This window comes from Mytilus edulis, chromosome 2 (assembly GCF_963676685.1).
Source record: "Mytilus edulis chromosome 2, xbMytEdul2.2, whole genome shotgun sequence".
NCBI classification, from domain to species: domain Eukaryota; kingdom Metazoa; phylum Mollusca; class Bivalvia; order Mytilida; family Mytilidae; genus Mytilus; species Mytilus edulis.
Window position 1 is genome coordinate 85,544,076 of NC_092345.1, and position 24,496 is coordinate 85,568,571.

At 31.6% G+C, this 24,496-nt stretch overlaps 1 protein-coding gene across 1 annotated transcript; it reads left to right on the forward strand.

Annotated features, from left to right (window-relative positions):
- Positions 1 to 81: 81 nt before the first annotated feature.
- LOC139513231 (glycine--tRNA ligase-like) lies at positions 82 to 23,208 on the forward strand. The gene is made up of 17 exons (XM_071301531.1): positions 82 to 353; positions 5,665 to 5,766; positions 6,192 to 6,291; positions 9,492 to 9,633; positions 10,007 to 10,095; positions 11,390 to 11,466; positions 12,055 to 12,200; positions 14,701 to 14,850; positions 16,242 to 16,404; positions 16,628 to 16,792; positions 17,322 to 17,429; positions 18,539 to 18,684; positions 19,145 to 19,230; positions 19,481 to 19,590; positions 20,143 to 20,236; positions 22,216 to 22,403; positions 22,962 to 23,208. The coding sequence occupies exons 1-17, from the start codon at positions 123 to 125 to the stop codon at positions 23,073 to 23,075; spliced, it is 2,211 nt and encodes a 736-aa protein (XP_071157632.1). The 5' UTR covers positions 82 to 122; the 3' UTR covers positions 23,076 to 23,208.
- The last annotated feature ends 1,288 nt before the right edge of the window (positions 23,209 to 24,496 follow it).

The following is a 24,496-nucleotide window of genomic DNA, read 5'->3' on the forward strand; positions in this document are numbered from 1 at the left end:
TGCTTTTATTTTATGATTATGATTTTTGCTTCAAAAAAGATGTTCGATGAATTTCACATTTCCTTTGAACCTCACTGTTGAACTTCCGGTTCCGTGGCAAATTGCATCATGACAAAATCTCTATGAAACAACTATTTTCTTGTGTCTTTAAGATAAGCAGGAGGTTAAGTGGCTCCATTTTAGAAGATTTAAATAAACGCACCATACATCTTAGCGTTCCGTGCATTTGTAAATCTAAAAATCAGAAGAAGCTATTTGGAAAAAAGTTGCAGCATATGGTACAGATGATGGCATTGACAGATCCAGAAATCGAGAAAATTTTGCAGCCTTTTAGACAACAAGTAAAAGAACAGGTGACAAATTATCCTTCTCTCATCACTGGTTTCTTTTGCTTTTTTCAAATTTCTTAGCATGGACTTGTTTACATTTTACAAAATATGTTGAAAATTTAGGTTCTCAATTTAATATGTTGACACAGCTATACTGATAAATTGGTATTTATACTCAGTTATTAAAATGGAATTATTGCTGCAAGTTTGAAAATCATTATCGGTCTCACTAATTAGCGACAAGAAGAATAATTCTAGAGACAAGAAGCGACAAATGCAATAAACTATTTAGGGACTAGAAAACATTTTTTTTTATTAAAGTTACTTATTCCAAATAAATATTAAAAGAATATGCAAAAGGAAACTATTTTAGCGACAAGAAAGGTAATATTGATAGAAAAAAATTGAAAGGCCCTCAAAAATGACAGAAATTTTCATAAGTGGGGGCCCACTGACTGCCTAAGAGGGGTTTGACGACTTACAGAAAAGAGCGACGATTTACAGAAAAGAACCGAAAAGGACCAAAAAGAACCGAAAAGAACCGAAAAGGAAATAGATTTTTTTTGTAATCGAAGGATTAGCATATTGCAAAGCATTGAAAACCTTATACTGTGGTAGGACTAATTTTAACTTGCATGTGAAACATTACAGGTAAATGTAGGGTCGGATGCCTATCTTATAGAATAGAAAAATCGGAAGAAAAATTTTAATTCACCAATTAAGGACTCCCTGTATATTTAACATTTAACATCCGAGAGGAAATGATGATGCTGACATGTATACTTTTTATACAACCATACCCAATGCCACCGGCAATATACTGACATCGTGCATCTTAATATAAACAAACGAAATAATTGTTTAAATGTTAGGATAAACTTTTATAGTACGAGAATATTAGCTTTTCATTTATTTTTACTACGTATTTATAATATTAAAAACATGTAATATCATCGGCTTATCAAAATGTTTAAACCCGCTGCATTTATATTTATTTGCCCCTGTCCTAAGTCAGGAACCTAATGTTCAGTGCATAATTGTCGTTTGTTGGTGTGGTTTGTGTTTCATAAGTGTTTCTTGTTTCTCGTTTTTATGCAGTTAAGCTGCATTATGCGAGCGCCCTAGATTTGTGTTCTACCCATTAAATGCTGAAAAACTTGCCATTGTTATTATCTAGCTCGCTACTATGTTATATATAACTAATTGAACACTTTTTTAATACTTTTTATTCTGGATTACAAAAAATATGACCAGAAAAACCTTAAATGATCGTCGATTTATCCAAAAGTTTTGAAGTTACACATAGGAAGTAGTGCTTATTAAGAATCCTTGTGTAGTTCATTATGACTTGTGCTTTTGGCTAAGATGTCAAAGAACAATTGTATGAAATATTTAATCGCCGAAAATCTCTTAAGACAAGTAGTTTAGATTTCCCAAATGGCAAAAGTCGTAGGGATATTGTTTGTCATCAATACGTAGTACAATTACGTCAGTAGTCTATTATATAATAAGTTCAACTGTTCATGCTGTTGGCGGCAATTTCAAATTAGAAAAAGAAATTTTCGTAGCTTTTCAATTTGGAGGCAGGTGTGCAAATTAGCGGTGGTCCGAGGTCCGCGACCTTCCACTTTTGCAAGCGGAATTTCGACTAGGATAGTGGGTTTCTAGCTACGCCCGACGTAGTCACCTTCCACTTGAAAGAAAATAAGAAATTACTTTGCAAACCTTCCATGCAAGTCACCAAAGTCTCCAATTAAACGAGCTAAAAACTTATTTTTATCATTATTATTCATGACAGCGATGTTCACTTTGTTCAACTGCTAGCTTTATACAGATATTCGCCGACAAATATTGTATAAATTCGAGTAAAATCGTATCTGATTGACAAAAACAACATTGTAAACACAACAATGGCGGCCGTGAAGACAAAATTTTACAATATCGGATCCGATTCCGGAAGCGGATAAGGATAATTCCGGGTTTAGCGATCATTTACAAAATAAATCAAAGCAGGTGAAAAAATAAATCTATGCATGGTAAATGAATATAAACACTAGAATTGTAAACCAAAAGATATATGTAAAAGAAAGAAAAAGCAGAAAAATATTTTATACAGAAACTCAAAATTACTTTTTGACAAATTTTAATTTAAAAATCCAATACAACGTGACAGCTGGGAACAGTATATCTAACAATATACATGTTCATGGTCACAGTCTATATTTTCTTTATCAGTGATAAATGATGATAATGCATGTGAGATGCTTTTAAAGTGTAAATATAGTACTGCAATTTTGAAGCGTTATTTGTTTTATTCAATTTTGAAGGGTCAATTAAAGTAGCTAAAAGTTTCTTTATTTTCACAAATAATGCAACAATATTATATATACCTAAATGTAAGTGAATCATATGATATATAGGAGGCATTCTTTGGGCCACTCTACCCCTCCTGTTTGATAACTTGGAAACGGTCGAGTTCCCCACCCCTAAACCATATGAGGGGCAGATCCAGCATTTTAGGTAAGGAGGGGCACAAACTTAAATTTTCGCCGAGCAGAGCAGGAACATATATATTAAAATTATATATTAGATATACTGTTCCCAGAGCAGAGCGAGGCTAAAAAAAATTTGAGGTAAAATTATCGGAATATTCATTATTAAGCTGAGAACAACCCATGCTTTGCAAATTTAAGGGGGATGCAAGCTCGCATCCCCCCCCCCCTCCTGAATCCGCCCCTGCATATATTCAAGTATAGGACAATATAATAAATAAAATGAAATATAGGGGAAGTCCCTGGAGTTACCCCACCCCCTCCTGTTTGAGAACTTGAAAACGGTCGAGATCCACACCCCTTAACCATATATATTCATGTTTGTGACAATATGAAAAATCAAATGAAATATAGGAAGAGTCGCTGGGGGTCACCCACCCTTCCTGTTTTAGAATTTAAAAATGATTCAGATCCCCACCCCTAAACCATATATATTCATGTATGGGACAATATAACAAATCAGATGAAATATAGGGGGAGTCCCTTGGGTCACCCCATCCCTCCTGTTTGAGAATTTGAAACCTGTTGAGATCGCCACCCTTTAACCATATATTCATGTACGGGACAACATAACAATTCAATTGAAAGATAGGGGAGTCCCTGAGGTCACTGTTCACCCTTCTGTTTGAGAACTTGGAAATGGTCAAGATCCTTACCCCTAAACCATATATACTCATGTATGGGACAATATAACAAATCAAATAAAATATAGGGGAAGTCCCTGTGGTCACCCCAACCCTCCTGTTTGAGAACTTGGAAACGGTTGAGATCCCCACACCAAAACAATATATATTCATGTATGGGCCTATATAACTAATTAAATGAAATATAGATGGAGTCCCTGGGGTCACCCTATCCCTCCTGTTTGAGAACTTGGAAACCAATGAGATCCCAACCCCTAAACCATATATATTCATGTATGGGACAGTATAACAAATAAAATGAAATGTAGGGGAAGTCGCTAGGGTCACCCTACCCCCAGTGGCGGATCCAGAAATTTTCATAAGTGGGGGCCCGCTCCAGTCACGCTTCAGTGATTCCCTATATAAGCAACCAATTTTTTTCCCAAAAAGGGGGGGGGGGAGCGGGCCCCCTGCCCTCCTTAAATCCTCTGCCTACCCCTACCTGTTTGAGAACTTGAAAACCGTTGAGATCCCCACCCCTAAATTATATATATTCATATGTATGGGACAAAATAACAAATCATTTACATTTACTATTGGCAGATCAGTCAGACCTCACCTTTGATCCCTGTTGTAGTGAACATTTGTCTGATTCGTGTCTCATAACTTTTGTACTATACAACACAAACTCAGTTTTCTTTTCAGGGAAACCAGTCCATTCATACTATAACATGTTCATACTAAGTCAACTTGAACTTCTAGCAGTCAAATAAAACCAAGGTTAACTACCAAGTAGAACAACTGCAATCATTTGGAACTTGTACCACTGCAGACTCACCATAAAAAAATATACATTGATATATGCATTGCTTTTGAAACCTTGATAACATATAAATTATTTGCCTTAAATCATTAGATAAACATGAATGTACTATATATATGAATGTTTAATGTTGAGGCAATATTGCCACAGTTTTCATAATTACGGTTGCCTTGGTTTTTGGTTAACTGCCTTCAGCGCTTACAGCGCTTTGATTTATATTGATTAGACCGTTGGTTTTCCCGTTTGAATGGTTTAACACTTGTCATTTCAGGGGCCCCTTTATAGCTTGCTGTTTGGTGTGAGCCAATGATAGTTTACTAATACTTGTACAAATTATGACTTGGATGGAGAGTTGCCACACCTTATATCTATGTAAACAATTTTTTTTAAATTATAAGATTAAAATCATTGATGAAAAATAAATGATAATTAAGCATGCATTATATATTTAAAAAATATTACTTAAAAACCAAGTTATACTGTTTCTTTTTTGTAAGTTCACATATCCATGATACAATGCATCCCTATAAATGCACAATATAAGACTACAGTTGAATAATGCATTCATTTTAAATATTACGAAGAAATGATAACAATCATGACAATATAAAAAAAAATTCGTGAATATATACATTGTTTTAACTTTATATAATAAATATAAATGTATCCTCTTTTCGGTTCTTTTCGGTCCTTTTCGGTTCTTTTCTGTAAATCGTCGCTCTTTTCTGTAAATCGTTGGACCGCCTAAGAGGACGCTCCAGTCGTGCTTCAGTGATTCCCTATATAAGCAACCAAATTAATACCACAAAATGGGGGCCTGGGCCCCCTGAAAAACCCTCTAAATGCGCCTCTGGTTAAACCATTCAAATGGGAAAACCAACGGTTTCATCAACATAAAAAAGACACACTATAAAATATCAATTGTAATGGCTGTAATCAATCAAAAGACATATCAACACAAGTAAACATACACTGAATAAATGTTTGCATGTTCTGTGTCTTCCTCTAGCAAGTCTAGTCCTATAACATATGACTTCACATTCTTATACATTTTTTTACATTCTTATACTGATATTTTCATTATCTTTTAATGCACAATGATAGTAAAAAAAAATCAGAATTAAATAGAAATAGTAAATAATGTCCCAGAGGTCATAGGTTACAGGACTATGTCTTCCTCCTTAAGTAGGAGCACCACCATGGGTTATGGTGTAAAGGAGCCATCACCATGATGTCCATAGTATATTTCAGCCATACGCCACATCGTTCATGGAATGTATCATCCTTACTTTAAGTTTTAAACATATGGAATGTTAACAGAATGTCTTGCTTTTCAGGGGGATTTAGTAAGGAAACTAAAGACAGAGAAGGCCCCAGAACTAGATGTAGCGAGAGCAGTTGCTGATCTTAAGCAGAGAAAACATGCTCTAGAAGCCAAGGTAAATCATTTTAATTTTGTAACTTTATTTATTTAACCTGATTGAGCATGAATGAAATTAAGTTATATTCTGTTCTACAAAAGGTTAATTATTGAACAGATTTTAATCATCTTATTCATTTATATTCTGTAAAACAACTAATGTTTTTAGGCGATTCATTTTTGCCACGAGTAGAAAATATTTGATAAATTGTTGTGAATATGAAAATCTTGGAGTTACCCTGATATCAATCCATGACAGTAAAAAAAAATAAAAAGCACATACATGTATTTAAATCTTCTCAAAGCTGGTTTAAAAGGGCTATGTACGAAAATAAACTGCAAAATTTGTAAATTGATCAGCACAAGTAATTGGATATAATAGTGTATTTTGTTTTATTTAATTCACAGAATTATTATTTTAATGCATTTTCTATATGATTTCAGGAGCTTGAACTAGCACCCAAGGATCTTTTTGATAGGGCTAAATTAGAAGATTTGCTGAAACAAAAGTTTTTTGTCGACCAATCCTTTGCTATATATGGTGGTATGTATCACATATGTTGAATCTGATTTTGCTCAAGACCACGCCTTGGTAAATTTTATGATGAGACCTTGACTTTGACAATTTTTGGAGTAAAGATTGCCTTAATGCAATCAAAACCCTTCGCATACTTCGATTTGTCCAACTAGGGATTAAAGTCTATCGAGTTTACTCGAATGATAACGAACCCCCCGAGTTTGACCTTTTGAACCTACCCAAATTAACTGGACATCAACCCTGGCTCATGACAGGTTTAGTCGAGTTTCAAGATGGCATCAAGTAGTTGCAACAAATAAAAGTGATACAAATAAACTAGTATTTGACAAAATACAGCCGAAGAATAAAGCTGACAAGGGGAATTTATTATTGCCTGTATTTTGGAATCAACAAATAGAGTTAATGTGTAGAAAGCTGTAGATGGTGGTTAGAAATGAAATAGAAATTATATTTGTTTCTTTGAACGATTTTTTTTCAACTTTTTATAACTCATTTACAAACTATTTTTATACGACCGCAAAATTTGAAAATTTTTTCGTCGTATATTGCTATCACGTTGGCGTCGTCGTCTGCGTCGTCGTCGTCGTCCGAATACTTTTAGTTTTCGCACTCTAACTTTAGTAAAAGTAAATGGAAATCTATGAAATTTTAACACAAGGTTTATGACCACAAAAGGAAGGTTGGTATTGATTTTGGGAGTTTTGGTCCCAACATTTTAGGAATCAGGGGCCAAAAAGGGCCCAAATAAGCATTTTCTTGGTTTTCGCACTATAACTTTAGTTTAAGTTAATAGAAATCTATGAAATTTTTACACAAGGTTTATGACCACAAAAGAACGGTTGTGATTGATTTTGGGAGTTTTGGTTTCAACAGTTTAGGAATTAGGGGCCAAAAAAGGGCCCAAATAAGCATTATTCTTGGTTTTCGCACAATAACTTTAGTTTAAGTAAATAGAAATCAATGAAATTTAAACACAATGTTAATGACTACAAAAGGAAGGTTGGTATTGATTTTGGGAGTTTAGGTCCCAACAGTTTAGGAATTAGGGGCCAAAAAGGGACCCAAATAAGCATTTTTCTTGGTTTTCGCACCATAACGTTAGTATAAGTAAATAGAAATCTATGAAATTTAAACACAAGGTTTATGACCATAAAAGGAAGGTTGGTATTGATTTTGGGAGTTTTGGTCCGTACATAATAAGGGGCCCAAAGGGTCCAAAATTAAACTTTGTTTGATTTCATCAAAATTGAATAATTGGGGTTCTTTGATATGCCGAATCTAACTGTCATGACTGTGTATGTAGATTCTTAACTTTTGGTCCCGTTTTCAAATTGGTCTACATTAAGGTCCAAAGGGTCCAAAATTAAACTTAGTTTGATTTTGACAAAAAATGAATCAGTTAGGTTCTTTGATATGCTGAATCTAAAAATGTACTTAGATTCTTGATTATTGGCCCAGTTTTCAAGTTGGTCCAAATCGGGGTCCAAAATTAAACTTTGTTTGATTTCATCAAAAATTGAATAAATGGGGTTCTTTGATATACCAAATCTAACTGTGTATGTAGATTCTTCATTTTTGGTCCTGTTTTCAAATTGGTCTACACTAAAGTCCAAAGGGTCCAAAATTAAACTTAGTCTGATTTTAACAAAAATTAAAATCTTGGGGTTCTTTGATATGCTGAATCCAAAAATGTACTTAGATTTTTTATTATGGGCCCAGTTTTCAAGTTGGTCCAAATCAGGATCTAAAATTATTATATTAAGTATTGTGCAAAAGCAAGTCTTTTCAATTGCACAGTATTGCGCAATGGCAAGAAATATCTAATTGCACAATATTGTGAAATAGCAAATTTTTTTTTAATTAGAGTTATCTTTCTTTGTCCAGAATAGTAAGCAAGAAATATCTAATTGCAAAATATTGTGCAATAGCAAGATTTTTTTTTAATTGAAGTTATCTTTCTTTGTCCAGAATCAACTTAAATCTTTGTTATATACAATATACAATGTATATTCACTTTTTACTACCAACTGATAAATTAAAATAATCTTTACCATTCAGTGATAACAAGCAGTTTTTTTACATCTTAATATTTTATGATGTATTTAAATGAGTAGTTATTGTTGCAAACTCCATTAGAAATTTTAATTGAGATTAGTTTGGGAATAAGGGAAAGGGGGATGTGATTAAAAAAATTGGGTTCAATTTTTCTCATTTGAAATTTCATAAATAAAAAAGAAAATTTCTTCAAACATTTTTTTGAGAGGATTAATATTCAACAGCATAGTGAATTGCTCTAAGAGAAAACAAAAATTTTAAGTTCATTAGAACACATTCATTCTGTGTCAGAAACCTATGCTGTGTCAACTATTTAATCACAATCCAAATTTAGAGCTGAATCCAGCTTGAATGTTGTGTCCATACTTGCCCCAACCGTTCAGGGTTCAACCTCTGCGGTCGTATAAAGCTATGCCTTGCGGAGCATCTGGTTTAAAAAGCATACAGGATCAGGACTTTTCTTTGTGAAACATAATTTTTTTTTTTATTTCAATGTTCAGCACAAACATTTTTTCACTTCCCTTATAATAGTCAACTCGATGGAAGAGTTTTGGCTTCGATTCGGCACGGTTGCAATCATGCGCATTAGCACTGACCTTTAAACTAGAGTCAACCCGAGTTGGATGAATCGAAGTAGGCCCTTATGTTGCATGCTTCATACATGAGTAGTTATAAATTTTCTAGACTATTTTTGAGATAAACAAAACAAGCATAGAGCATTGCACACAACAATCTATACATCCTATATCCATGAACATTTCTTTTCAAGAAATTTGTCAATGAAATATAATCATATATTAAAGTTAGAAATTATGTGAAAAACAATACTCGCTCAAGAAAATAAGACTGACTGAGCATGATGCATGAATTTTGTATTTATTTTAAAAATCAATGACGTTCTTTGTAAAGTTGTATTTTTAATTGGAGTTAAGTTCCTTTATCCATAATAGTAAAATTGTTGTTTAACCAACTGCAATTTATAGTATTACCTTCACATGCTTAATAAAATGCAATTTTAATTTTTCATTTGATAAACAGTCCTTCTAATAACAAATGTAATAATTTGTAAATCAGAATTGAGGGGAGAATTTTATTTTTGCAAGATGTATATATATATTGAATATCAATGGCTCATTTTGATTTGATTACAGGTATAAATGGATTGTATGATTTTGGACCAATGGGCTGTGCTGTTAAGTCCAATTTATTACAGCTATGGAGAAACTTCTTTGTTTTAGAAGAGCAGATGTTAGAAGTAGATTGTTCTATGTTAACACCTGAACCTGTACTTAAGTATGTATATTTATAGGGGAATCATTTGTGTAAAATGTGCAGCTCACTATTTTTCAATTGACTAATATAACATTGTACCTTTGGAGGTTTAATAAAACGTGATTTTTGACAATATTCAGATGTAGTACAAGGCGTTTGAAATGCATACCTACATGTAATATGCCTAATTTTATAAAAAAGAATTGTTAATTAAGATACTTTGCATTAAAGCATGTCATGCATGTCTGAGTTGTTGATTTAATTTTTAGTTTTCAACTTTTCACATTTACTTTAAAAATATTCTATTAGTTATGGTCTATCTAGTTGCATATTTCATTTAATTTTGGTACCATACAGTTATACATCTGTTGAAATGTTGAATTTATGTTTTTAGGGCCTCTGGTCATTTGGAAAGATTCCAGGATTATATGGTGAAAGACTTAAAAACTGGTGAATGCTTCAGAGCAGATCATTTGATTGAAGGTAAAGAATTCTTTATAGATATTTCTAATAAGAAATAATTTTACATTTCATATATCTCATTGGAATACAGGTCCAGTGTCCATGCTAAGCTTACAGATTCCTGGCTTGGGACAGACACAATCAGAAGGATGCTGTATTATGATGACTATGTACGCTTGACCCCTTACCTGGGACAGTGATGCAACAACACAACATAAAACAAATTGTTTAAGTCAGGAGGAAAGGCCTAAACTCATCAGATCTGTTCTAAACACTAAAAACAACAAAAAACACAAAGTACTTATCTAATTGTACCCAAAGATACATAAAGCCTGTTCATAGCCCAGTTTTGATAGTTTTCCAACACTAAAAACACTTTTCATGGAAATATACACTGTAGCAACCTTTTCTATGTTGTTAAAGGGGGCACAGGATGTTTGCACTTTTTTACCTGTAAAACGATAGGACATTTGCGCTTCAAATACTATCGACATTTGCGCTTTAAATTTTGATTCACCTTTATTAAATTGACCGGACATTTGCGCTTTTTACCTATCGTCGTCCATCTGTAATTTTAAGGAGAAGTAATATTACGTAGATGAATTTAACTTATATTTTTCATTATTATGACAAATGGTACAGAATCCTTCCATGCCCACTTTAATGAACAGTTCTACTCACTCATTCTGCAAATATTTCTTTTCTTTTTGAAGAGTATCATTTAACAACAGTCGGTTTATTACATTACGACTTGTTATATTGATGAACAGGCACCCCAGAATTGAGAAACATGATAATTTATTTGAAATATGGGAGAAATACCAGTCAGAACAGATAACAAGAGCTATTTTTTTCGGTCCTTTGGCTTCAGATATCAGGCGAAAACTGACCTGTGATGACCGTACATAACATGTCTTAAGAATGCTTTCTTTTACTAGTTTTCATAGCTGTATATAAACTTTTTAACATATATCAATGTGCTATTAAAGAAATGTGCTATGCAATGATTTTTAAACTTTTAACTCTGCGAGGTTAAACCTGCCGGTCCCAAGCCCAGATAAAAGAGGGGGATAGTCATAAAAACCAAATATTGCAAAAGCGCAAATGTCTTATGTAAAAAGCACAAATGTCTATTTTTAAAAAGCGCAAATGTCCTATGATGTGAAGCGCAAGTGTCCAAAAATAAAAGCGCAAATGTCCTATGAAAAAGCGCAAACGTCCCGCACCGGTTAAAGGAGATTGTTACTTATTGCATTGTCCATGGGCAATGTTATTTTCTTTAATGTAATTTATTTCATTACAATTTAACACACAGCTCAACTGGAGAAATTAGCTACAGACAAGAAAATAAGCCAAGAAAAGAAAGAAGAAATAAAGAGATTACTGGCTACGGTAATAATTTATTCAAATATGGTGATACAGACACATAAAATTTACCACACATGCTACGAGTAATTTTAGATATATTATATTTACCTTTCAATAATCCCATTTAATGCTTTAAGTGGGAATAGGTTTTTATGATAGTTATTATCATATTATTATGATGCCTCAGATTAGAAAGAAAAAAAAAGAAAAAAACATAAAGACTTCAGGAACATGATGTTCAGTGGTTGTTGTTGGTTGATGTGGTTCATAAATGTTTCTCTCTTGTTTTTTATATAGATTAGACTGTTAGTTTTCCCATTTAAATTGTTTTACACTAGCCATTTTTTTAGCCTTTTATATCTTGCTGTCCAATGCGAGCCAAAGCTCTGTGTTGAAGACATAACTTTCAATTAGATATTTGATAAAAAAAAGTAGTAAGACACCACAGCCTACAGGATCAAACTGTTACTGAATAGTATATACTGGCAAGACTGATGCTCTGTTATCTATATGTAGAAGAAATCATAAATATTGCACTCAAAATTTCAATCCTTTTGTAATTGGTTTAAAAAATAAAGCTTTGTTATCACTGTAATTTTTTTTTTTTTGTAGATTGATAATCTCAGTAAAGATGATATGGGACAAGCAATTAAACAGTACAACATGAAGTCTCCTATAACAGGAAATGAACTCTCAGAACCAATGGAGTTTAACCTGATGTTTGCTACATCAATTGGACCAACTGGTCATATTAAAGGGTTAGTATATTAATTCATTACTATTGTGAGTTGTTGATATTTGTGCATTAAGGGGGCTCGTGGGTATAAATCATATTTTAAAAAAAAAAGGATTTCGCTATATTTTTTTATAAATGAACTTTATCATATACAAAATAGAAAAATGAAATAAAAAAATGGGACCAATGTTCATTTAAGCTCACAATCTGCCTCCGAAAGAAGCTAACATTTTTGATAATGTCCTTTTTTTCTCAGTTGAACTAATAGGAGAAATAGAGGTAATATTGAAATAGAAAATTAAACTAATTACAGAAATCGCTTAAATTTTACAATTATTTAGTTTATGTACAGCTTATTTTAAAACAATGATAAAAAATATATGTCATTGATGTGTTAAAAAAGATATTTCAATTTTAATGCAAAAAAATGGCAAAGGGAGATAATTTAGAGCTTTTTCAATGATATAAACATTTTCAAAGTCACCTGGGCCAAACTGAATTGATTTTTTTGGTTGATTTTTGTACCATATCATAAAGTAATAACTAACAGTGTAATAAATAAAATTTGTAATGAAAAAACAAATGTTTAATTTTTTGCTGAAAATTTTGTACCTGCAAGCCTCCGAAACTTTACTATTGTATTTTGAGGATTTGAGTTTACCCTAAGTTATAAATAATGCAGGATTGGAAATTAGTATCTGGTAGGTGGATTGGTTTGGACCAAGGTTCCAGAAACGGTCATATATGCCAGACATGACCGATTTGGAAACTCAAAAGTCCTAAATCATTTATTGGGATTTAGGTCAAATTTTATTTTTCAACAGAAATAATTTCAGTCATTTCGTTGAGATTGAGTTTCAAATCGCCATTTTAAACATATTTTTGTTTTGTTATCGATTTTATGTAATTAAACTGCCACTCCAGTAAAGTGTTATAATCCTGAGGGCCCTCCTAATAGCTATATTAATGCCTCGGGGAGCTATTGGCTAATGATCGCTAATCTCTTTACCTGTGTTTTTAATTCACACCTGGCTATTAATCACAAGCTCAGAACTAATATTATAAAGATATTAAAATTCAATACCAACTGTCTTCATTATTTAATTACTTTTGAGCTAAGACAATTGTCAATTATGATTTAAAATTAAATTAAAACTTGATTCAATTTACGTAGAAAAAAAGATTTTTTTCACTACTAACACACGTGCTTTGTTTACTATGATACGCATGCCTAAAATTCTCTTCCGCATATTTGACACTAAATTGTAAATTTAAAATGATTTCTTGCTAAATAAAGCAAGTGCAACTATTTTCATTAATATTCTTACACTATTAAAGGTAAAATATTAAAAAAACAATGTTTTCCTGTGAATTTGATAAACAAAACTAATCCCGGGAATAAGTCCGGAATTGTTCGTTTTAGGTTTTAGTATTGTCGCATTACATCTGGTTTGAATTTCGACTTCAGAATCGAAAGAAACGTAAGCGATGACTGAGAAAATTACGATTTTGAGTCATTAAAATCATTTTATTCTTAAACTGTTGCCTTCCCTTAATTGTTCTTGATCGATTTTAGGAAAATGGTAGGATAAATCATGAAGTAAACGCGATGCAACAGTTAAACAAGTTTGGTGATGCTACGAGTAGGAGCATATTCATGCAGTAATGAGATTTTGACAATCTGTTTTTGAAAAGGGGCACCAACTTTTTTAGTTATATGAAAATGACCGAAATTAGGTGAAAAAATTTCCGGATCCTTGGTTTGGACTTAGTTGTAGCTCAAAAATGATAGGTTTAAAAATAATGTGTATGAATAGTAATAACATGAACAAGATCAATACAGATTTCATTTGACCAGTGGGTTGACCTCAATTTGAGAGTTTCTACCCTTCAGAAATACTTCCATATTGCAGAGGGCAAGATATTTTATTGTGTCACCACAGTACATTCTATAAATTTGTAGTTGTGTCCTTTTGTGTAGCCTATGTATCACTGATTTTAACAAACAAAAAAAGACTGATTTTTACAAAAAGTAAAATCACAAAAATACTGAACTCCGATGAAAATTCAAAATGAAAAATGGCAAGATAAAATGATAAAACACATCAAACGAATGGACAACTATCATATTCCTAACTTGGTACAGGCATTTTCAAATATAGAAGTTGGTGGATGAAACCTGTTTTTATAGTGCTAAACCTCTCACTTGCATCGATTGTGATGTGCCAAAAGGACATAGTGGTTTAATTATTGATAAAGGACTTTGAATGATGTCTTGACAAAACACATTAATTTACAGTTAAGAAATACTTTTATCAAAGTTCTTATTTAAATCAATAAAAAAAAATACATATGCTACCATGTGGTAAAGGTTAAGTTCATAGTTGTTGGTCTTATATTGTCATCTGTATAATTCATATCTTTGTCTTTTTGGTGAATGGATAGTTGTCTCATTGGCAATCATACACCATCTCTTTGTATGTATATTGATTTCAAAATTTATGTCTTTTTTTTGTTTATAGATTTTTGAGACCAGAAACAGCTCAGGGCATATTTGTAAATTTTAAAAGACTTCTTGAATTTAACCAAGGTAAACTCCCATTTGCAGCAGCCCAGATTGGTAATGCATTTAGAAATGAAATCTCTCCAAGAGCTGGCCTAATTAGAGTCAGGTAAGACAATTCTTTAGGCATTTTAAGAATACACGCTATACTTTAACCTTCAGATATTCATACTCTGTTCAAATAATTGTAAGTGTGTTATGCTTTCATTCAAAATGAATCAGCAAAATGCTTAGAATATTAACATGTTTTATCCTGCAATTGGGTGTTCTTCTATACAGATACAGCCCTACAGATATCGCTATGCTGTATCTTTATACTATACAGATATCGCTTTAAAGCTCCGCCCACTGCCGGACTGAGTATGTATGAACCTGTCTGACCTCAGAACGTGTATTGCAATCGCATTCCAATGACGTATTATTGCGAATTAATAATTTCTTTTATACGTTCTGTTTGTTTTCAAACATTTTTTTAGAGCAATAAGAATCACACCAATTTTCTGATAACATACACACATGAACAGCAGTCTTTTCTACGATGACAACTATCGATTTCAAAACTTAAATGTGTATGATCGTGTAACAAAAACAACCATGTCAATTTCAGCATGCATGTATAATGAATGTAGAGTCTGAAGCGTAGGACAACTCATACACTCCTGTTTCAAATTGGACAATGTTTTGTTATTTGTTTTTACTGTTGAAATAACTGTTATGTTAAAATGGAGTTATTTACCTTGAGCGATGTATTATTGTTGACCATTGAAGATTCTTTTTGTTTGCGAACCTGTGTTCAGCTGAATGTGTGATTACTGTATTGTATTACTACATGGGCCTCAAGGGATTTCAAATCTAAAATAAATGCAAAACATGTGTTTTTGTGTCTTTCACAACACAAATAATATACAGAATTAATTGCAGGATAAAGACAATAACTGTTTAGTGTCTTTAAATATCAGCTTTATTTGTACTCAGCTCAAAACAGGTGCAGTAGCTCGCTAAAAGCTCGCATACACCTTGTTTCCTAGCCTCGTACAAATACAACTGATGTTTAAAGACACTAAACGGTTATTGTATATGTATTTAATAAACAATATGAGAATACAATAAACATGTCTAATTTAACAATCAATATGATAATATAAAAATGCACCTTTTACAAACAATATGAAAATATAAAGTATCCCATTTCAAACACTTTCTTTTATTAGCACCTTGCCCTTTCCAAATCCTGACTTGAGCTCTGAACACATTTGAAATATTTACTTAGGAATGTGTTGTGTAGAATAAAAACTTGTTTTTAATATAATTGTTTTATTATGTGAAACTAAAAGTGAATATCTGATATATATTTTTCTCTCCTGTAGACTACAGAGGGGTATATAGACATGCTCAATTTTTATTTATCTTTGAATTTAACAAGAACAAAAGGCATATTTTGAAAAAATTGCAAGGTCTTAAGTAAAATAGCAGACATTTTAACTGTACTGAATATTTTAGAGAATTTACAATGGCAGAAATAGAACATTTTTGTGATCCCACCAATAAAGATCATCCAAAGTTTGAAAATGTAGCCGATCTTAACCTTACCCTTTACACGGGCTGTAATCAGATGGATGGAAAGCCTCCTGAAGTCAAGAGACTGGGTGATGCTGTTAAAGAGGTATGACACATAAAACCTGTTTGTTGATTCTGCTGTTTATATTTGTTTTAATTGTCTATTGATATGAGCTATAGTTGATATTGCAAACATCAAATTTAAGAACTTTACTTAATTCTAAATATTCCATTTTGGAAAAAAATCAATGGAAATACTGAGAAAAAAAATGGTTTCTTAAATATACACTGTATATATATATAAATGTTTTTTTTTATTTGTATTGCAGGGTCTGATTTGTAATGAGACACTGGGCTATTTCTTAGGCAGAATATACTTATTTATGATGAGAGTTGGTATTGATCCTAAGAAGTTAAGATTTCGTCAACACATGTCCAATGAAATGGCTCATTATGCTAAAGATTGCTGGGATTGTGAATGTAAAACTTCATATGTAAGTAAACTACAGACTCATAAAATAGACTACTGAGTAGATTTTTACAGTGTTTTCTTATTTGTATTGTTAACCACTTTCGCCAGAGTTATGGGTAGGGTTGTGCACTCAAAACATGGTTAACTCTGGCACATTTTGTTATGGTCCTTCCTTGTTTGTGGTTTAAGATTTGTTTTGAAATCCAACACAGTGACTACTGCCACTGAAACTTATTTTCAACAGAATGAACTGATGCTTTTTGGAATATTTTTTAAATCTGAATGCATGAATCAATGCAAATCTGTCAACTAAACAGAGCTTTGATTTAAATAATACGTTGTTTTTAAATTTAATTTTTTCATAAAATGAAAGTTTTTTTTGTAAACAGTACTAAATGAAAGTTTCTTCTGAACTTTTATTTATAAACCCAAGAACTAAATAAAAATATCTAAAATTTGAATAAGCTTCACTTTCTCTGAGGTTAAAAGTATTCCACCATTACCAATTATTAAACAAATTGACTGTATACAGTTAGTATGTTTTATTTCAGGGTTGGATAGAGTGTATTGGTTGTGCAGATAGGTCATGCTTTGATTTGTTGGCTCACACTAAGGCCACTGGTATCAAATTGGTAGCTGAGAGAAAGCTTGCTGAACCTATATCCTTTTAGTGTAATTTGAAAAAATAATACTTTATATTTAACAATCTAGTAACATAGGTTAAGCATGTTTAGGTCATTCCCCAACAGAAAATCAATAAAATATTAAAGTACAATGTACTCTAATCACAAACACGTAAGGTCACTGTGAAATAGACATCTAGGGCAGGAGCAAACAGTCAGTTATACCAAACCAGTTTTAGTTTAAAACCAGTTTGACCAAATGTCAAGTTTAGTATATATATTTTGACAATGTAAATGACATGAAGACCTGGATGGTTTTTTTTTAATATCTGCATTCTTTAAATTTTTAAGGCATTTCTCTTTAGCCTTAAAAATAACTCTCATTCTGTAAAATCTCATGACATGATTTTACTTATAGATTATCGTTGATCATCTCAATGAGATTGATTTTCTCGCTTGAGCTGGTACAGCGAAAGTGAGAAAAGCAATCGAGTTGAGATGACCAATGATAATCTGTTTATTGCTATTTTACCGATAACGACGTTATCAATTTCAATGTCAATTTCGTTAGCAACGCCACGTGGCCTCCTTAGTTTCTAGCGATAATTTTTCCATCTCAAGCGAGAAGCATGATATGAAAATTATCACAAAAAAAGATCAAAAGAAAAATGCAAAAAATAGCGATAATATTTATTCTTTCTGTTTCAAGATTATTTATTAATTCTGTACATTGATTTATTTTACCAGTACATAAATTACCTTTTATTTTGCACAGTTTTTCTTTATACTTTTGCAACCCATTATTCTCTATTCTTTATTTTGTTGTTCATTTTCTCTATTCAATATTTATTATTGCTATTATATGTATTCTCTATTCTGTAAACTTCATTCAGATCTTCATAGGTAAACTTCTATTGTATGAATGGGATAAACTGACCTTTCAATTCTCAAGGCTAAATCAGTATTTTATAGGCTAAATACAAACTAAGAAGTCAAGGTAGAATTGTAATCTGAGTGATACAAGTTTTACTCTAGTCACTATAAAAAGTGATATTTAATTTGTTTTTATTGTAGGAAAAATATAAAATTTTCATGAGTTTGTAGCAGTCTGTCCTATTTATAATTTGATCCTTGACTATTAACACAGAATAGTGGATGTTGTTGAATGTCAGCCACAGATGAAGGTTCTTGGGAAATCTTTTAAAAAGGAGGCTAAAATAGTCTCAGAATATCTTAGCAAACTTGAAGCCGCTGAAATAGAGCAAATAGAACAAAAAATTAAAGATAATGGGTATGATATGTATATATTGAAAACCTTATATAGCTTTCAATAGTTAGATAGTAATTTATTCAAATTATTAATGATATACTTCAATTAAACTTATAGTTTTTTAAGACTTTTAATATAAAACAGTCATGATCAGTTTAAAGGGACGACATCAAAAGATCAATGTAGGATAACAAACTTAAATCAAATAGTTTGGGGGTGGAGGATGGGGGTAAAAATTGCTGCAAGTTTTGTTTATCCAACATTGATTTGACATATTTCCATATTTTACCAAATTAAGTTCAGGGGGAGTTCAGTGAAAAAATGTGAATTAAGATTTGTATCTTACATTGAATTTTTTATGTCATCCCTTAGCAGACAATACATTTCAGCATGTGTGCTCTTGCTATATTATTGTAACATTATAGGGGTATTTACCATGTTATTATTTTATAGAGGTAAATACTTTGTTATTATTTTTCAGTGAGGTAGAGGTAACAGTGAACAGCCAGACTTTTAAAGTAACAGCTGACATGGTTATTATAAAGAAATACCAGAAAAAATTACATGGTTTGTTTCAACATTATATTAATATTATATCATAAATTAGAATGTTACATTTTGTAGTTGTAGGTCAATTTTGTAATTGCTTTCATCAAATACATGACAGAAGAATAATTATTTTCCCAACATTGAAGCATAAATATAATCATAACAATCATGATAAAAATCTGAAATATAAATTTCAGGAAAGATAAAAAAAAAAAAAAAGAGTATTTAAATGACATGGAAATTTTAATTTTGTGATTTTTATTTACAGTTGAAGAAATAGTTCCGTCCGTTATAGAACCTTCCTTTGGTATTGGTAGGGTTATGTATTCTGTATTTGAACACAATTTCAAGATGAGAGAAGGTGATGAACAAAGAACAGTAAGTTTATAGAGAAAAATAGGGCATAATTGAGATCTCCCAACTTGTTTTGTTACTATTCCTTACAAAACAAAACTGCTAACAGTTTATATATTAAAATTGATCAAACTTAATAGAATCACTTTTTACAATCTGTAACTTATTCAAGGTATATTGTAACAGATATTTTTGGTGGTTGCTATTTTCATAGTTTTGCTTGGGGGTTTAATTTGCTCATCAACTATAAGTTAGGTCAACACATGTACGTTGTTGGTTTTTGCAATTTTGGCACAGTGTATATTTTCACATGATTATTGTGAAGCAAAATTTCCATGTTTAAAATATTTTGATGTCAGTTACTTATCAACTATTCTCTAATTAGAAAAATAGGAGATGTATGCTGTTCACCATGTTTTATGTCAATAACTAATTATCAATAAAGTCTTACTAGCAAAAGTTTGAGAAAAATATTGTTCAGCATGGTTTCACTCAATTTAACACAACATAAACAAAAAATGTTTTGAAAATATTTTGTTAAGAATTTATTTCAAGTTGCTTTAACATTTTTTTCAGTATCTATCACTGCCAGCTGAGATTGCACCATATAAGTGTTCAGTGTTACCTTTAAGTGGCAACAAAGAATTTCACATTCTTGTCAAGGAGCTTTGTAAGTATGATTGTTTAAGAGCATTGTAAGTATACATAATTTTTTAAATCCGTTTTACAAAAGGATTTGATTAAGATGTACAATGACATCTGATAATTTTTGATTCCACATATACAGTGATTTTATATCCATTGACACACTTAAAATTTCATTTTCAACTTCACTGTCCATAGGAGCCAAATTGGCCCACAATCATCCTTAGGTTGTCTAGTTTAAAATTTATATTTAATGTATATGTTGACAAGCCAAAATGATCAACATCGCTGGTTACCAAACATGGAAGTAAAATAAAAAATAAATAAAATCCATAACAATTTTTTCTGTATTAGATTTCTTGTTTATTTAATTTAAAAAAATGTTTGGTATACATAGTAATCATAATAAGAAGTAACAGATAAAGTATGAATTTGGCTTCAACAAGCATTTTATGCAAAAGACATAAAAATCTTTTTCTCTCATTCCTGAATTATTTCATAAAAAACTAGTTAAGGTGGCTCGGGCCTATTCGAAGTTTCTATCAGAAGTGCCGTATTTTTGGTTATTTTATTCTTTAAAGAAAATGAATCAAATTGGTCGAAAAAAATAGGGGGTCACGGACCATTTAAGCTCAAAATTTTACTTTTAAACAGGTATGTAAAAGGGACCATTTTTCAATGAAATGATAGGGGAAATAGAGGTGTTGACATATTTTTTTTCGGAATATCAAAAAAACGTTCTATGACAATTGTTCCAAATCTGTAATATGAAAAGCTGGAATACAGCTTCAAAGAATGAGCCAATAAAAAACATAGGTCACCGTTTGCCTTACAACCCAAATTTTGGCGGGAAAATGGTAAAAATGGGTGAAATGTCATTTTGACCCTTTAAAAAATACCGATAATAACGAAAATATTCTTTTAGTCACATAACTACAATGATTTAATATTTCTAATCAATCAAAATATTAAAAAAAATTACGACAAATACTTTTGTAATTCATGCGTGAAATTATGCGCAGTCGAATAGTCCCGAGCCACCTTAATAGCTTGTTTATGATCATAAGATAGTATCCAGAAGTATATTTTGTAAAAATGAAATTCCAATTTTTCTGTATTTTACTTATAATTGGACTTAATTTTTCTGCCGGTAAACATTACATTCACTCTATGGTTAAACTTTTTAAAATTTAATAACTTTCTTAAACTATCCTGGATTTGTACCAAAGCTGGAAAGAAGCTTGTTTATGATCATAAGATAGTATCCAAAAGTAAATTTGGTAAAAATAGAATTTCGATTTTTCTGTATTTTACTTATAAATGGACTTAGTTTTTCTACCAGGAAACATTACATTCACTTTGTGGTTAAAGTTTTAAAAAAAAATGAGTACTGAGTACTTTCTTAAACTATCCTTGATTTGTACCAAACTTGGACAGCAGCATGTTTCTTATCATAAGATAGTATCCAGAAGTAAATTTTGTAAAAAAAAAATCCATTTTTCCTGTATTTTTCTTTTTAAATGGACTTTCTTCCAGTTAACATAACTTATAGTGTGCAGTTGAAGTTTTTAAAACATTTTTAAGATTCATAAACTATCCTGGATTTTTACCAAAGCTTCTGACAATCAAAAGGTAGTATTGAGAGGAATATTTTTATTGATTCTTTTCATCCTTTTTGTTGAGTGTGTAATTAACAGGAAAAGTAGGCGAGACACTGGGTTCCGCAGAACCCTTACAAATTTTTAGATGAAACAATTACATATCATAGTCATATCATTTTAAAGAAGTTAAAGATTCAGTATGAGTCTTGATCTGGTTTTGCAGAAGTTTTTGCCCTGGGTAAATGAAATTGTTGTCTCCTGTACATGAACCAAGATGCCAACCAATTAGAAAACATGAAGTCACTTTGTAAAGGGTTTTGATTCTCTAAGGAAATTTCATTGCTGTTTACATGTTTTAATTATTTTAAAAATATAGTACTATTTTTTTATGCACATATTTCAGCCAAGGCCCTGACAATGCATGACATATCTCACAAGGTTGATGACAGTAGTGGATCAATAGGTCGACGTTATGCCAGAACAGATCAGATATCTATACCCTTTGGTATAACCATTGACTTTGATAGCTTAAAAGCACCATTTACAGCCACACTCAGAGAAAGGGATTCAACTAAACAAGTCAGGGCACCTGTAAGTCTACAGTATTTCCTTACTTTATATGTTTTATTTACTCCCTGAGCTAATTGTTAGGATGTATGATTTATTGATTGTTTTGTGTAGTAGTATAGAAATTTTTGTAGCATATTGAACAGCAAAACTATTAATAGTTTAAAAACGGTAAAAAATATAATCTTGATTTTTATATTTTTCAGAATAACTATGTTTTTCCCAAACATTCAGATTTTAACATCTAAGCAGCATGTTTTGTAACCGGAACCAAAAAATCATTCAAGTTGTATACAATGTTAATATTTTACTCATGTTACCTTGAGTGAGTAGACCGTATTCAAAGTGGACAATGAAACATAATTTTGATGAAAAACTAAGATGCATATGATGTTGTAAGTCAGACAGATATGTATGTTTTATTTCTCGCTATCTTTGATAAACAAGAAGTAAGTCTTTCTAAGCATCTCACACCCTACTATTGCATGTTGAAAAATTTGATTAATTTTCAATAATATGAATGTATTGTGTATTAAAAGCAAATTCAATAAACCATTGAAAATCAAATGTTTTCTATTGCAGGTTGAAGAGTTGCCTAAAATGGTACAAGATCTTTCTATTGGCCGCAGGACATGGGATGATATACTCAACAATTATCCTTTGTTTGAACAACAGGAGGCTACAAAAGACAAATGAAATAATTAGTCTTAATATAGAACATTGAGTCGCAGTCAACCACTGGCAGGTCACAAGAGATTGGTGTCTTTCATTGTATGCAATATTTATTGTACTAAGTATCATTTGAATTAAATTCGCTTACTTGATCAAATATTTCACTTATTTCCTGAATAAAACTGTTTTGTTGAGCCCAGTTCTATATCCATAATGTATTAAATAAAGACTGATGAAGATCTTATATCGACATGACAGCAACTGAAGTTAACGAAAGATAGACATGTAGGTTAATTACAGCATTCTGTGAGGAATAAGCCCTTAATCTACATGACAATGCCTGAATCTCCAAATCTATACAATTTGAATTTACATAGAAAACAAAAAATCTTACATCAATACAAAATTTCTAAATGATCCAAAAAACTAGGAAACAAAACTATATCAATACTGTGTTGGACAGCTACACTCATTACTCAATGCTTCTCTTATATCTTGATTAGTTTAAAATCAAAAAATCCAATTACAGTTAAAAGCTATCAAGAAATAATAATTACAAATGACGCTTGTAAAACAATTCTCATAATAATATATTCAAGGAATAATTCCTGTATTAAAAGAAGACCATAGTATTTTTATGCCCCACCTACGATAGTAGAGGGGCATTATGTTTTCTGGTCTGTGCCTCTGTTCGTCCGTCCGTCCGTCTGTGCCTCCGTTCGTCCGTCCGGTTAAAGTTTTTGGTCGAGGTAGTTTTTGATGAAGCTAAAGTCCAATCAACTTGAAACTTAATACACATGTTCCCCATGATATGATTTTTCTAATTTTAATGCCAAATTATAGTTTTGACCCCAATTTCATGGTCCACTGAACATAGAAAATGATAGTGCAAAGTTCAGGTTAAAGTTTTTGGTCAAGGTAGTTTTTGATGAAGTTAAAGTTACATCAACTTGAAACTTAGTACACATGTTCCCTATGATATGATCTTTCTAATTTTAATTCCAAATTAAAGTTTTGACCCCAATTTCACGGTCCACTGAACATAGAAAATGATAGTGGGAGTGGGGCACCCGTGTACTATGGACACATTCTTGTTTATTATAAATCAAATCCTTTGATTTTACAAGTCTAAAGGTGTATATTGGCCAATGTATTATTAAGAAAGATTACAGAAACATCATTTACAGGGGAGAAAGTCTATTGCAAGTATCTGTTGGTTGAAATTTCAAAGAACATATAACAGACCTATGATTGTTCAGGATAACATCCTTAGATAGTATCATGAGAATATATGTTGTCTTTCATCTTTAACTTTACAAAATTATGTTTGAAACTACTAGACCAAATTTAACCAAACAGGGCCACAATTCTCATTAGAGTATCTCCTTTTAAAATGTGTCTAATATCTGCCTACTAACATTGCTCAACCACATGAAAGGAGTGGA

What these genes read in the sequence shown, in the direction of transcription:
- LOC139513231 (XM_071301531.1), top strand. Translation starts at nt 123, where the DNA reads ATGAAACAACTATTTTCTTGTGTCTTTAAGATAAGCAGGAGGTTAAGT. An exon ending in GACAACAAGTAAAAGAACAG is followed by an intron (nt 354 to 5,664) that starts GTGACAAATTAT and finishes CTTGCTTTTCAG; the next exon opens with GGGGATTTAGTAAGGAAACT. An exon ending in AAGGTGATGAACAAAGAACA is followed by an intron (nt 19,591 to 20,142) that starts GTAAGTTTATAG and finishes CATTTTTTTCAG; the next exon opens with TATCTATCACTGCCAGCTGA.